This window comes from Pleurodeles waltl, chromosome 3_1 (assembly GCF_031143425.1).
Source record: "Pleurodeles waltl isolate 20211129_DDA chromosome 3_1, aPleWal1.hap1.20221129, whole genome shotgun sequence".
Lineage (NCBI taxonomy): Eukaryota > Metazoa > Chordata > Amphibia > Caudata > Salamandridae > Pleurodeles > Pleurodeles waltl.
In genome coordinates, this window is record NC_090440.1 from 130,459,620 (window position 1) to 130,475,302 (window position 15,683).

A 15,683-nucleotide genomic window follows, 5' to 3' on the forward strand; every position below is an offset into this window, starting at 1 on the left:
TCCTTTCTTTCTACCTTACCCCCTTCTTTACTTTCTTTTTGTTAAAGTCTTGAAGCCTCACCATGCCTGCTGTAAACACCCTAGAGGAGCTGCAGAAAGTGAAAGAGGCACCAGTAGTGGCCTTGGGCTTTCAAACGTGACCTCCAAGGCCTCGAGCCCATCGGAAATGACAATGGAATAAAATTAATGTCCGCTCGGACATGGATCAATGCAATCAGAAATTTGAAGCAGTCTTGACTTTTTCAAGCACTCCAGTATTTTGACTGACTCCCTAAGTATTAATCTACGCATTAATAAGTAATCCATCAATATAGGTTTGGCCACTTTGGGTAACTTAGCAAAGGGGAGGTGAGTATGTTTTGTGGTGAGAACTGAAGCTAATCTTGTATTAACAGCAATCAGCTGGTAGTCCACAAGTCAACTGGAAATTCAACGAAAACTTCACTAGGTTTGCAGAAATCAGCCCATATTAAATATGTCTTTCGACCAAAAAATTGGGCCAAGCAACAGAAATGGCAGTAAGCCTGGCTTTAAAGTGGTAACATATGGATATCTGACATTACACAGTTGGATACTATCATGTTGATGCAGGAGGGGATTTGTACTGCTGTATAAAAAAAACAGCCACAAATAGCTGTAAGGACATAAAATGTAGGCAGCAACTTTCAAGACTGTCTACATACCAGACAGAAGCTAGGCAACCCTCTTTCCAACAAGCAACTGAAGAATGTATGGAGTAGCAATAGAAGGTAGGACCGCAGAAACTCAAAACCAAGCTTGCATCAGACCCGACTGAGGGGAAGTTACACGCTGCCTGAACATAAGGATTCACTTCTGGGCCAAACAATCAGGATTCTTTGTTTACTTCTGGTACACACTGCTTTAAGGGAGATGGGACTACTGACAAAGTGTATTACCGCTACAATACTAAAAATTCATCCAAGTCATTTAAAAACGTGGATCCTCCATTCATAAGTTACCAGATATTGGATCTTTTGCATTTCCAATGCCTTTTGGTCCCAATCTAACATTTATGTTGAAATCTGGTACTTGAAGACCTAAATGCCTCTTGAGGTAAAGAAAACAACAAGGCCCAGAGTACAGAGTAAAATCCTGGGCTGGATGAGTTACTTATGTATGGATCTGATAAACTTCAAATGCATGTATGTGGTATTTATATAGCACAAACCTAACCAAAAAGAAGTGGAACACAGCACAGGGTCAAAAGGCAAGCAGACACCAAATCAGTAATAAGACAAAACAAACATGGTGACAAATGTGTCAACTCAATTACCATAATGATGCAAGCAGGTGCTTAGGTAGCAGATGTTTTAGCATTTCTACACACGTTTTAAATGTGCGAAAGATCTAGACTCCGATTAAGTCAAGGAAAGGAAATAGTAGAGTTTCAAAGGATCAACACAATGGAAATAGAAATGTCTGAACAGGAACGGTCAATGATGTTCAAGACAAAGTGCAGGCAGGGTTTGAGGTGTGGGATGTCCTGAGCAGTGAAGACTTTCAAACAGAGTTGTGTATCATTGGCAGATTGGTGTTCTCTTTTGCTCATGTTTGTGAGTAGAGACCCAGAGAGCTCTGTTTAGAGGTAGAAGATGACCGGGGGTAGTATTGAACCCTGGGAGACTGTGCAAGTGATAGGGATATTTTGGGATCTGGAGATGCCATGTTAACAAAAGGATGTTGGTTTGAAAAGCAGAAAGAGAAGCAGTGAAGCACACTGCAAGAGAATACCATTTGAGACTGCAGAGTGTGAATGAGGGTAGGATGGTCAACTTTGTCAGAGGCAGCTGAACGTTCCAGCAGTATCAGGTGGCAGGGGTCATCTTCACCTGTGGCTAGGAGGGCATCACCTACAATGCTTAAGGTAGCAGTCTACATCCTGCAGTGTGGTCTGAAGCCAAACTGGTAGTTGTACAGGAGATGGGTAGCATTATGATCTGTGGAGAAGAGCTTAGACAGCTTTTTTTGATAATCTTGGCAATGAAGGGTAGGCGGGTGTTGGGCTGGTAATTGGCATGGCCACCAGTGTCTAGTACAGGTTACTTTAAGAGTGGAAGGATCTGGTCTGTCTTCAGAGCTTCTGAAATATTTATTGAGTGAGAGATGCACTGACAACGGCAAGCAGGGTGAGAGTTTCTCTGCAAACAGCTTTGATGAAGAATGAGGGTAAGATCTGCAACAGATTGGGCTTTGAAGGATGACCAATATGGGATTCTATGAGTGTGGGTGTAAGGGAGAAGTGGCCTTCTTAGTGTATTACATACCATGTATGTAATTTATTACGTAACTCATTTAGGACTAGATGATCTAAAAAAATAAAAAAATAATTCGCCCATCTTTAACCTAAACACTCGCCAATAAATAATGCGGATTCTGATCCACATGGCATGACACTGTTTTCACAGGCAGCAGTTTGTAATAATAAACAAAAGTGGTTTATTTTTGGCAGGTCATGGGAACATGTACAACAAATCAGTACAACTTTACAGTAGGACATGGATAATTTACTTCCCATGCACTTCAAAAGAACTACTTAAGGAGTGGAACAACAACTGCTGAAAAGAAGATTAGATTGAGGTAAAGCCAAATTCCCTCTACAGGCCTGCTTTTAAGACCCGTTTTGGTGAGAACATCAGCCAAAGCTGCCTGGATTTAGATATAAAAGGTACTTTAAGTCACACAAAATTACATCATAAGGACAAGATTGGAACTGTTTACAATGTAAACCAAAATGCTCTGGCCCCTCATCCACTAGAGGTGTAGTTAAGAATGTTTACCAACACTAAACATTGAAAAAAAAAACTTTTAAAAGGGGGTTATCATGGAGTTTACGAAGTAAAACCTGTTTCTACTGTTACAGCACAAAAAGCCACTTCCTTCTGCATGTGACACACAGTTTGTGTTAAAAAAATATATTTGTTAGTTATTAGCAATGGAAGTATTTCAAAGGCTGGGAAGTACAGCTGCAGCCCTTTGCTGCACCTTACTATTAGAACCAAATTGAGCACTAAGTGCACTTCTTTAGCTTTTGGCCCTTAAGTTTGCAAGGCAGAGCAACCCAGGACGTACTCAAGGAGATGGTGTTGATTGCAAACACATAACGGCATAAACCAGACACCACCTACAAAAATAAATGGCCAGTCAGTGCTTTTACTTTAAAAAGAAAAAGTACTTTGAGGTGGGGCCAAGCCTCATGGCAAACAGCACGGACTAGCCCCAAGGCTCACAATCGCCATATTCAATCCGGAAACGTCTACCCTAAGGGAGAAGTACTGAGCGCCCCTGCCTGCGACGGGACACAGGGATCTGACACAGGACCCACCAAGGAATTTTAGACCATCGCTTCTGCCGCAAATGCAAGTTCTGTGAGAAAGTTAAACCAAGAGGCTCTTGTGGATATGGTGGGGGCAAGTAGGGATGGGTGAAGCAGGCACGTTCGGTGCAATAAAAACAATAGGTTTCACAGACACCTATTCTGCCATGCCAGGGCTAAAAATAACGGGATTGCTTAGTTTGCTCAATTTAGCCTATATTTGTGTACCTTTTTGTGATTTGTCTGTCAAAGCAAAGTCGATAAAATATTAATCAGTTCAATTCAACAAAATTATACATGACACTGATGTGTAGCCATTTTAGCTATAGTTTTACACGTTATTTTAGCACACTAGGCCTGCCGCTGTGCACATTACCCTAGATATGTTTTATTTTAGCTTTGTTATATTGTTTTAAAAGTAGCCACATTTGCGGTCTTGTTTTATTTTCTCTATCTAGCTGTTCTTCGCCTAGGTCAGCATTGCGTTCTTAAACAAGACATTTCTTTCACTCAGTGCTTTCTCAAGGTTGCAGTGAGATAGGTTGCGGCAAAAGTGGTACGCTTTGTCTCCAATGTTCACAGAAACATACACACTCTGACGTGGGGATCCTTTCTTGGAAAATCAGCTGGTTTATTATAAAAACGCTACTTTGACCCATGTACGTTAGAGGGAGATTCCAGCCAGATGACCATAACTGTATGCTGATTGCTTTGTTGAAGCTGCTTATGTAGATTACAGGCTGCTTGCTCAGGTATGAGGGATGATGTCTTCCCAGGGGAACTTAAAGGGCAGAATTAAAGCTTAAAATGCTGTGCTCGAACATAGCTTAGGCAGGAACTATTTCTACAAATTCTGGTAACAATATAGTAGCCTTATTTTTGTGTTTTGCTCTCTTTGTCACAATCTTAATCTTATTGTGATTCATCATCCTAGTTATTGCAATACACGCTTTATTATCTAAAATACAGTTACTTCAATAAAACCTTATTGAACTATACTCTGCCTCTGATTGTCCTTGCATATGTTAGACTAATGTAATTGAGAGAAATGGATGAGATCTGAGTGACCACGATTCCCCTGAGGAGTCATTTATGTCATGCACCCGGATGCTCAATCATCCCTGCTCTTGGGTGGAGATGAGGTACTTCTAGTTAGCCGGAACAAACCCGAGATTAGGCCGACAGGTGTTGCATGGTGTGGAATAAGACTTAGTCCCCCGCAATACAAGTGATTCTGATGCCTAAATCCAGTAGTCTCATTAGGATAATGAGAACCTATGTGGCAACACTACTACACATTTTAAGGAAATGTGGGATGCTTTTGAAAGGGCCTGAACAAACACATCTTGACTTTCTAACAGAATCATGTGCATCAATTTTACCTGCTTACAGAATGGTACCAAGGTGATCTAAATTGTCAGCCGAAGAGTATCTTTTAAATACCTTAAACGTAACAAACTGTGGCAGTGTAAAAAACATCACACCTTGTGAGAGAAAGGAAGTAAAGCATATCTTAATATGGAAAAACAGAAAACATGTACCTCAAGAACTTTGCTTTGCAACTGGATGCGTTCCCTTCGTCCTTTGCTAACAAGCCATTCTTCCCAGGGGGTGAGATTATGCCCAGGTATGATCACGTGGTCTTTTTCCGTTTTACTTCCCTTTACGTTCTGTGGTCCAACTCTATAGGAACAGCCAGCAAAAAAGTTAATTTACATCCATGATGAGGCTTACGCTTATGATGTGCTACTGACTTACAAATGTTTTTGTTCAGTAAATACCAAATCAATAAAAGAAAGAAAATTGGCACTACAGGTCTATATATCTGTTAAAAGTTGGCAGTGGTTTGCACCCTGTCCAAGTAGTGACCCTCCCTCTGGTCTGGATAAGGGAGTCACAGAGCTACGATAACCCCTGCTCTCCCCCTTGGTAGCTTGGCATGAGCAGTCTGGCTTATCTCAGAGGCAATGTGTAAAAGGGTGAGAGAGAGTGAGTGAGTGTGTGTGTGTGTGTGTGTGTGGTTCGTGAGGGAGTTGCATGGACCCCAGTTTCAGTACCTTGGAAAAGGATGAGGAAATAAAGACATTGCACAGAGTTGGAATGTAAGGCGTCACTAGAGCTGGTGCAGCGTCAGTTCCTTACTGTTACCAGGGAGGTAAGGCGTTGGTTCATTATGGTAGCAGGGGAGGTGATGCGGCATCAGTTGCGAGGGGTCGGTTCCTTACAGCAAGGCGTAGGAGGGGTGGGGGTCAATGAATCCAGCAGGTCAAGACGGGAGGCATTAACTTCACACCATAGGGAAACAGGTACTGCGCCAGAGTCAGCTGCCACGGACATTGGCGACATCGCTTTGAACTTACGCTGTGGTAGGGCTTCGGAGGCGCTGCCGCGATGTCAGGCCTGCGACGTTGGTCACAGTCATTGCACTCAGCGGGTATCACCACTCCGCTGCAGTCAGCGGCATGGAGTCGGATAGCGGTGCCAGTTCCAAAGTCACTCTGGGGTCGATGTGCTTGTTTCTTCCTTGGTACACCAGAACTCAGTTCTAAGGGCCCAGGAACTGGAATTGGCACCACATGGCAAGTCAGTACACTCAGCAAGAGATCTGAACTGATGCAGTGTGACGCAATGCTCTGCATCAAGGGCATAAGTTACAATCCTCAGAGGGACTAATCTGGGTCTCTGTACCCAGCTCACGCTCCAATGTGATTGGCCTGACCTTGTGACTTCGTCCGGCATGACCACATAACCACAGTTGGTGCTTCATGCTTTTAGGCTCTATACTTACCTTAAAACTTTGAAACTGCAAATCTCCAGTTCTACTGATTGGATTTTTGTAGTTTTGGTGTCCAATAATTTATAATTTTAATTTAAATTAGTATGACATTTTTCTTGTGTGGTGTTTTCAATGTATTGCTATTTAACTGCTGCATAAATACTTTACAAATCGCCCCTAAGTTAAGCTTAACTGTTTTTGTGCCAAGCTACTAGAGGGTTAAGCACAGGTTAATTTAGTGACTTTTTATGGTTCATCCCGAGAAAGATTGTGGCTGTTATTTGAGTAGGGTTTCACCCCCTCAACCAAGAACCTAATTTCTCATGGTCCCACTGCGATTCAGTATTTGTAAGGCATACCTTAAACACGCCCCTTCCAAATACCGAATTGATACATAGTCATAAATCCAAAATGTGATTCTGTAATGTGTTAACAAGTTGCAATTTGGGTTTCTTAAATACCACAATGACTTTTTTGAGGGTCGCAAACAGGATGGTTCTGCAAATCAGGCCATTTGTGAATGCAAAAAGGCTTGATACATCTAGCCCAAAATTCTAACATTGTGGATATGGGCATGGTCATTGACTACATTCCTGAAACACTTTTGTCATCCCATCTTGTGCTCATACAGGATGGCTGGCACACCTAGGAATTTCCGTGACTAACTGGATTTCCACTGTGAAATCCCTAATCCGTAAATCAGGATTTCTCCTTTAGATTCAGAAATCTGGGTTTTTGTGAGATGGATGAGAAAAACAAAATCCCTAAATCTCTCTAAAAGTTCAGTGGCATGGGAGTGACAGCAAACTATCACAACAAAATGGGTCCAACAATACCTGGTTTCCACATTCTCTTTGTAATCAGACCTCGACCTGGAAGAATCCAATTTCTCATCATCCTCATCTTCAAAACTGCTATGATAAAGCGGGGAGAGCAGCGAGCGTGTGGAGTCTCCGGAGGAAGAAACTGAAAGGCTCTGAGAACGCTTAGGTTTTTGATCTTTGTGGAAGTGTCGATGTGGTGCTGAATGAGATCGCCGTGTCCCTGAAGAAAAGTCTCCACTGTGATCAGCTGACATCTCAGACCCTGCTGTGTACTTCTTAAAAGAGAACTCTACATGATTAAGAGAACTATGTAGCCACCCACAATTTAATCCAATTCTTCACATACTTTCCATTTACCACGTCAGATGAATTTCTAGTTTCATTAGAAAAAAAATAAAACATGCAGCTATTCATTTAAAAACACGCTCTGTTTAAATGATAAACCATGAAAACAATGTTGGGAGTATAAAAAGAGGCAGGCGAGAGAATAAAAGAGCAGTGTATATTATGTTCAGTATCAGTTAAAGGAATCATTATGTCTGAACAATAACCACATAGGTCAGTTACAACTCTACCAAGCGCCAAATTCTGTGGTAGCAATGCCAGAATATAAAAGATAACAGCATTATTGTTTATATTATGTTTATTAATATAAAGTTCTGTGACTTCAAGGTGCGGGGTCAAGTTAAAGGGTTTTTACGTGTACCTACATCTGTAGGTTTTAGGCATCAACGTGGTTACAGACATATGCAATACAACAGTAAGAAGTGCTGAATCTCTAAGTAGGACTGGCTCTTTTGAGCTTCGGAAAACTCTATCCACTTTTCTGGTGTAGTATTACTTCATGAATTCTTAAGTTCTTTTTCGCACAGTTTACTTGGTGAATTCAATAGTATTTTTTTACATACTGGGATAGGGACACAAAACTGCAACATGGAAAGGTCGAAAACAGAGTTAAGTGGAAAATCCCTGTGGGTATATGTACAAGAAGCTGTTACTGTGCCTTACCTAACATAAGCCCACCTCCTTAAAATGGAAACTCCAGCACAGCTACTGGTGTACCAAATATCCAATGGACAGTCCAAGACAGAATAGATAAATCCATATCTCAAGACGTGCCTTTAAAAACTGTTGTGAATATTAATGCTCAATGATATGAAGCCATAACACCCCTTTCCTTAAGGAGATCACAGAAGTCATGATTCCCCCAAGCATACTCCTCATTTTTCTGGGACCCATTTTTACTAATATTATGACTTTGCGTGCAGTGACTCCGGTATTTAGTTCCACCACTCTGGCCTTAAAATTGTACTCTCAAAGTTCATCTCACCCAATTGGTCTATTTAACTTTATTGTAAGGCCATAAAGAGGACTGTAAGGTCATGATAGATTGTGGAGAAACTGTATCCCTGGTATGGAAATCAAAACAATATGTGGGCTGCAGTGTTCATTTACACCAGTGTTGTCCAACCTTTTTATCGCCGCGGACCGGTAAATGTTTGATAATTTTTCTGTGGCCCGCTTGTCCCATTGTGTGACAAGCGGGCCACGGAAAAATTATCAAACATTTACCGCCCGCCACAGTGGGGCGGCCCGGTGCCGATTGATCCACGGACCGGCACCGGTCCGCGGCCCGGGGAACACTGATTTACACCACCCAAATCTATAACAAAAATAAATGGCTGTCAGGAGCACCACTGTGCACAGGTTGGGCTTCAGTTTGAAAGTACAGCAGTGACCCATGGAAAAGAAAAGCGCCTCTGCCAAGAAGCAAAACCTATTTTTCTAAATTGAAATTGCTGGTAAAGTGTGCCTAGAAAGCCCACAGGTTTGGGCGCTTAATATATGAAAATGTGGCACACTAAGTATTTGGAATAGTGCGCCTTCGCGGCGACAATGTTCAAACACTGTGCAAAGGCTGTTAGTTTAGAGATGAGATATATTCTCAATGAACATGCATAGGTAAAATTAACACTAATAATTTATATCTTCACCTAGGAAAAAATGCTAGCAATATTATTAAAAATAGTGTTCCTTAATCTTATAAATTCATTATGGAAGAAGAATTTTGACAACATTAGTGGTAAGTGGTTGTGAAGACTGTTTTGAAATATTTGAATGCACCCTCCTGTTCCTGTCCCCATAAAAGAGGTTAAACCTTTTTAGTAAATTCTATGATAAGTTTTACATTTTTTGAAAAATCCTTGATGAAGTGCAGTTAGAAATTGTCGAACTCCAAAAACTGCTGAATCTGTTTGACAAAAGTAGGTTGTGACTGTTCCACATCCAACAGTTTCCTTGATAATACTCAAGAGGATAAGGTTATAAATTCCTCTTGCCAATTAATCACAGGATGGGGAGTGCAAATGCCAAGTGGTACTAAGAACCACAGGAAAGATCCATTCTCAAGTGTAAATTAATAGTGGAAGAGTTTCCCAACAAACATGCCCAGAGCTTAATGGTATTCCATCAATCCCAAAATAGCTTAGGCCAAAGTCTGTTCTTGTAAAGGAATACCCAGCAGGTTAGAAAAAAGATGAATAAACAAAATCACCGGGAGACACCAAAGTCAATCACAGCATTTTCTGGAGAATTCTGGTCTGCTGATGTAAACTTGTAAATGAAAATGATTTGTTTTATTGGCAAACACACGGGCTGAAGGTTGTATAGCCCTGGGGTTTGCTGAGCAAAGGCACTCTTATAAGCAAGACAGCAGGCTAGCATTATGCATACAGTATTTTATTAACTCCTTCTGAGCAGCAACCATTAAAAGATCACAAAGTAAAACAGAACACGAATGCCCATATAAATCTCTCTGGATTCCATATTTTCCCTGTTTTGTTTGCTGCTTCTGAGCAGAAAAGTATACTTAGAGCTAACCGAATTAATTGGGAAATTTTGTTTAGGTTGTTTGTTATAATATAGAGATTGATAGTGGTTATTGCATGTATGTTAAATAACCCATTTTATGAGTTTAGGGGTAAAATTTCATATTACCCCTGTATTTAGTTTTTTTTTGCTATAGGGACTAGGCGACGCTTGTTCACTTAATAGCAGCGTCTAGTTTAGTTCATATACGATTGTTTTGCTGAAGGGATTAGGCGACGCTTGTTCTTTAATAGAAGCGTCTTTTTTAATTCATATACAATAATTTTTTACATTATAAAACTGTATTGTTTGAAGAATATGAAAAAGATTAGTTTATCAACATGTATAGACTTGGAAACTGCATTGACGCAATATTAAATTGGCCTACTGAACGGTTGCTCACGTCCCCTCACGAGACCGCATTCAGGCAGCCGAGCAGACAAACCGTCAATGTTCTAGCCTACACAATTCGCCGCCATTTTAGGTGTGGCTGGCGCCTCAATCTGTCCATAATAGAAAGCAAAGAAGCAAAGCGCGCTTCTTTTTGAAGGAAAAGGGGTGAGATTTCCGTACATGGGAAGCGTACAAGGGTGAGACTTGCACATCCTGATCAGCTGAGTTGCTAGGCAATGTTGGCAGCTGGAAGATAAGCCTTCGTTGAGGCAGCAACAGAGGCTAGTTGTCAGAGAAATGTTTCTTTGTAAAAGAAACATAAAAAAATGATTATACAAAATATTACATATAGCAATAGGGAGATTAGGGAACGTATTGGGAGATTAAATCCCCTTAAGCCATAGTGAAACTTTCTTTTTACCAGATGTGTAGGAGTACATCATTATGGCTGCAGGAGTATGTGTAGAATTCCCAGGAGGAATTAATACGTAAAATAGTCTCACAGTAATTGCAACAGACAGTCAAGGAGACTATTAAGGAAGCATTAAAAGGGCAAAAAGGTTGGTAGGAGTAAAAAAAGAGGAGGCGTATTTTTCTGTTTCTGATGGAGAGTGGGAAAGTTATACTGGTCCAGAAGATAAATGTGTTAGGAAGAGAAAGCGCATGACAAATGATTATGAGACAGGAGTCCCTAGCCGCTCAAAGAAGATTTTTGTCCACAGTGACTAACGAGTTGGGCAGTCTAGCACTGCAATAGAGGGGGACAAGCTAGATGAGCTTGTTCAAGAGGATGAAGTTCAGAATTATGACAAATACATTTTGGATTTGGACAATGAGGTTGATGACAACTCAAGAAGGTGAGAGAAAAAAAAGAAATATATTATTGGATCCCATGGGCGAAATACTTTTTGATCCTAAGGAAATGTAAACATCCTAAAAGTAAATAATGGTGGCCTTTCGACCACATACGTGGCTAAGAAGGCCGTTGGAGAAGGAAGAGCGAAATGTTTTAAGAGCTGAATGTTTATTCCCTAGAATTGATGAAAAGGTTACCATGACTCCTAACATTGACCCTGAGTTGATCACTTATTTATTTAAACTGGGCAAGGATCCGAGAAAAGGATTAGAAACGTCCCTCAAATCTTGCCAGGACAAGGTTCTTAAACTCTTGGAACAGTGGCCAGGATTTTTGACCAAAAGGAAGAGGCCTATGTCATGGGGACAGATGCTAATATACATCTTTTAAGTGAATGGTGCCAAGGGCAATTTGTTTATAGGCAATACCAATTACGTTTTATTAGCTGAGAGGCGCAAGACTATCATAATGAGGATAAATCCCAAATTGGCAGATTTTAGAGTGAAAGAATCCACTGATGAGGCAAAGGGTCCCTTATTTGGGGATGGCATGGTAAAGCATATTGGAGAGTATGTCCAAACTTTTACTAGACTAGACAAAAAGCAGTATTCAATGAAGAAAGTGTTTTCAGGGAACAGTTTTTATGGTCAGGCTGGGAGGAGAGGGCAGCCTTCTAGCCAAGGATTCTATAAGTCTCACTACTCAGAATCCCAAAATTCGGTTACCAAGGAAGTGGCTTCCACAGACAGTTGTCTGGTTTTTAACCCCACAGGGCAAGAGGAAATAGACCTAGAGCAACAAGAGAGAGGGGTCAAGGCCAAAGCTCAACTTCAGGACACGGTCAGTATGAAGACAAATATTGGTTTTACTCTAGCAAAGGTAGAAGGAAGATTAAAACTATTCACCGAACAGTGGGAAAGGATAACGGATGATCCATGGGTGATTTCAACAGTAAAGGGTTATATGATAGATTTGGAAATAGATCCATTTCAGGGAAAAGAACCAAGAGAGTTAAACTTTCAAACAAAAAGACCTACAGGAGAATGTAACACAAGAGGTAGTACAGATGTTGGAAAAAAACACAAAAGTGAGTATAGAGGGGGACAAAGAATGATTTGCCAGTATATTTGTTTTAGTGGAAAGGAAAGAAAGTCAAAGGGCGACAAAGACCTCTGATAAGCGTAGTCCTGTGATAAACTTAAGAACACTGAGCCAGTTTGTAACTTACAATCATTTCAAGATGCATGGTATCCATCTACTGAAGGACAAGTTGTTAGAAGAAGATTGGTTGATCAAGCTAGAGCTCAGAAACACATATTTTACCCTACTAATTCATCCAGAAAGTCAGAGACTGTTACAATTCCAATGGAAAAGTCTGTTGCACCTGTTTTGTTGTTTACCGTTCGGTCCATCGTCAGCCCCTTGGTGTTTTAGGACGATAATGAGACCAGAGGTAGGTTATTTGAGAGAAAGAGATGTGAGGTTGATTATGTATCTAGACGATATTTTGATAATAAGTCAAACCAAAGGTGTTGATGGAGCATTGAAAGATGGTATAGGATGTTCTTTTTTTTTAACAATCACTAAAATTTATAATCAATGTAGCAAAGTCTGTGTTCATGCAAATTCAGTCATTGGAATTCTTGGGTTTTGTGATAGACACATTTAAGAGCCAGTTGCAACTTCCGTTGAGGAAGATAAAGAAAAGAAAATAGGCGATAAGGAAAGTAATGAGGAAACAGGACATACATTTAAGGGAGTTGGAGCAAGTGATTGAACTTCTGTTGTCTTCAATTTAGGTAGTTTGTCCAGGCTCTTTATATTATAGGGCTTTGCATGGATTAAAGAGAGCTACATTAGCAGGAGGCTTATGGTATGGGGACAATGTGGCACTACCATGGAAACGATGAAGAGTTGAGATAGTGGATGAAAATTTGGAAGCACGGAATGGGCATGCAATTTTTTATACAAGACCAGACTTTCTGATTGCAACAGATGCCAGTATGTCAGGATGGGGGTCAATTTGTTGCAATCAGGAAACAGGCGGCAGTTGAATCTATTAGAAAGGAAAGAACATATAAGTTGTGTAGAGTTAAAAGCAGTTTTATTTGCCCTGGCAACTTTCAAACAATTGCCAGGCGCTTCAGTCTTATTGAAAATGGACAATATGACAGTGGTGACGTTCACCAACAAGCTATGAGGGTGCAGATCAAAGAGATTGGCAGATTTAGCAACAAAAATGTGGACTTTTTGTCTGGAATACAAGATTAGTTTGAGAGAGTATTTTTCGGGTATGCACAATGTGGTGGCGGATTGGTATTCAAGGAACTTGACAGATTACAGCGATTGGAAATTGAAAGTCATTTCTTCCCCCCACAATTCTGAATCTTCTGGGTCCTCTGGATGTGGATCTCTTTGCATATAGTTGGACCTTCCAATTACCAAATTATGTCAGTTGAAGATCGGATCTGGGAGCACAGGTAGTGGATGTGTTCATGCAGGACTGATCATGGATGAGAACTTATGCATTTCCCTCATTTTCTATGATTCAACCGGTTTTGTTGCAGTGCAGGAGACAGAAATATTGAATTGTTTGGTGACACCTTTTTGGAAGACTCAGGCATGGTTCCAGACTGCTTTAGAGTTATCCACAGGGTGTCCTTATTTGATAAGGTCCAGGAAGAGAAGGTGTAGAAGAGGGAGAGCAAATGTTAGTGCTTTCAGGTGTGCTCAACTTCTAGTATGTAAGATATCAGGGAATCAGGAACATCAACAGACTTTCGGAATCAGCTGTAGGGTTGCTTGACGAATCCTGGGCTCCAGGAACTAAGAAAAGATACAGGAGTGCTTGGAGAGTTTGGCTACACTGGTGCGTGGCAAGGGATTTGGATTCAGTGGATGCTGATGAGATAGAGACTGCAACTTTTTTAGCAGAATTGTTTGATAAAGGATTAGCTTACAGGACAGTTAATTGCTTTCACTCAGTGGTTGCAGAGAGGCATTGCTTGATTCAAGGTATTTCAGTGGGAAGGAGCCCTTTAATTTGTAGGGTGATGAAAGGGATATAGTTGAAGACAGGCCCAAAACCAAAGTATGAGTCACTTTGGGTTGTAGATTTAGTGTTGAATTTTTTTCAGAAATGGCCTGGTAACAGGTATTTGGGTACAAGTGAGTTGTCATGGACCGTACTTATGTTTCATATCTTTTAGAAGGGTATCAGATGTGGGCGCTTTAGAAGTGACAGGTACCAGCCTTTGGAAGTTATGTTTAGGATTATAAAAGGAACTAAAACTATGTCTGCGTCTGCTTTTTATCCAAGTTTAAATGATTTGCCCAAGTTATGTGTAGGCAAATGTATTAAAGAGTATGAGGTTTGTATGTTGGAGAAAAGGAATGCAGGAGTGGATAAATTATTGATTTTGCATTTTAAACCTTCTCATGCAGCCACAAATGTAACCATGGTAAGATGGGTGAAATCCGCTATGAAAGACGCAGGTATAGCCATCTCTAAATTTACAGCACAGTCTTTAAGAAGTGCTAGGGAAAGTAAGATCTTTATGTCAGGGGGAAAGCTAAATGACATTATGAAGGCAGTGGATTTGTCTAATGGATACTTCTAAAACATTCTATTCAGACTAATAGATTATGTTTCACGCTGCGCTATGTGAAACTTTCAACATACATAATGCTACTATTGAGATAAAATGTTGATTCTTAAAGGTTTATTGAATAAAGAATTGCAATTTAATTAAAGACAAGGAGGCTAGCATTATCCCACCACACCCTCCCAGGTAAGTAAGAGGAAGGCGGTAATGACTTCAACTGGAAGCATATTGTTAAAAATAAAATTGCTGAATTATTGGATTTGTTTTTCTTGTTTTTTTGCTTGCAGGAAAGCTATATTTGTTTTTTTTATACTTTTCTACATCAGTAAGGAGATGCAAGAGAGTAGGATAAGTCGGAGAGTACAAACAAGAGGTATAATATGGAATCCAGGGTGATTTATACAGACTTTAGTGTTCTGTTTTACTGTGTAATGTAGTTTGAGTTGCATTGTTCAATATTTTATCTTTTATTGGTTGATGCTCAGAAGGAGTGAATAAAAGACTGTAAGGATAATGCTAGCTTTCTTCTCTTTAATAAAAGTGTGATTCTTTATTCAGTAAAACTTTAAGAATCAACATTGTTCTAGTTTTCCAGCAAGCAAGGATAATGGTGGCTAAAATGCTCCTACTATCTGCAGTACAAAAATCTTTATTTTGTCAGCACTCATTCTCATACCTTTATTCTTCACTTTTCTCTAATTTACTGCTGTCTATATTTGATAAGGTGGAACAAAACATTTAATTGTCCCCAGCCTTTCATTGCATAGAGTTCTTTGATTAGCTTTAATCAGTAATGCTAAGACTATTGAAGCATCATTTTTTAGTCAATCAACCATTAATTATAAGCATTTTGTATCTCTTACTTGAATGCATTATAAAAAAAGAAAAACAGCTACCAAAGATTCACCTGTCCTTTCTGCCTCTGCTCTGAGTTACAGAAATAAAATATATTGCACAAGCTTTTCATTTCCATGATGTCATGCCAGTATTCTCAAGTATCTGTAAGGATAATGCTAGCTTTCTTCTC

General features: G+C 40.1%; 1 protein-coding gene across 3 annotated transcripts in view; it reads right to left on the reverse strand.

Moving 5' to 3' along the window:
• Positions 1 to 15,683, reverse strand: part of CCDC34 (coiled-coil domain containing 34) — a 145,312-nt gene that overhangs the window by 107,907 nt on the left and 21,722 nt on the right. For 2 of the 3 annotated variants that reach the window (XM_069221964.1, XM_069221962.1), the window contains exons 2-3: positions 6,947 to 7,209; positions 4,876 to 5,017 (exon numbers count right to left, since the gene is read on the reverse strand). In XM_069221964.1, coding sequence (XP_069078065.1) covers positions 4,876 to 5,017; positions 6,947 to 7,209 — 405 coding nt within the window. Of the gene's footprint in view, positions 1 to 4,875; positions 5,018 to 6,946; positions 7,224 to 15,683 lie in introns of all 3 variants that reach the window. The other variant, XM_069221963.1, reaches the window with a different exon arrangement.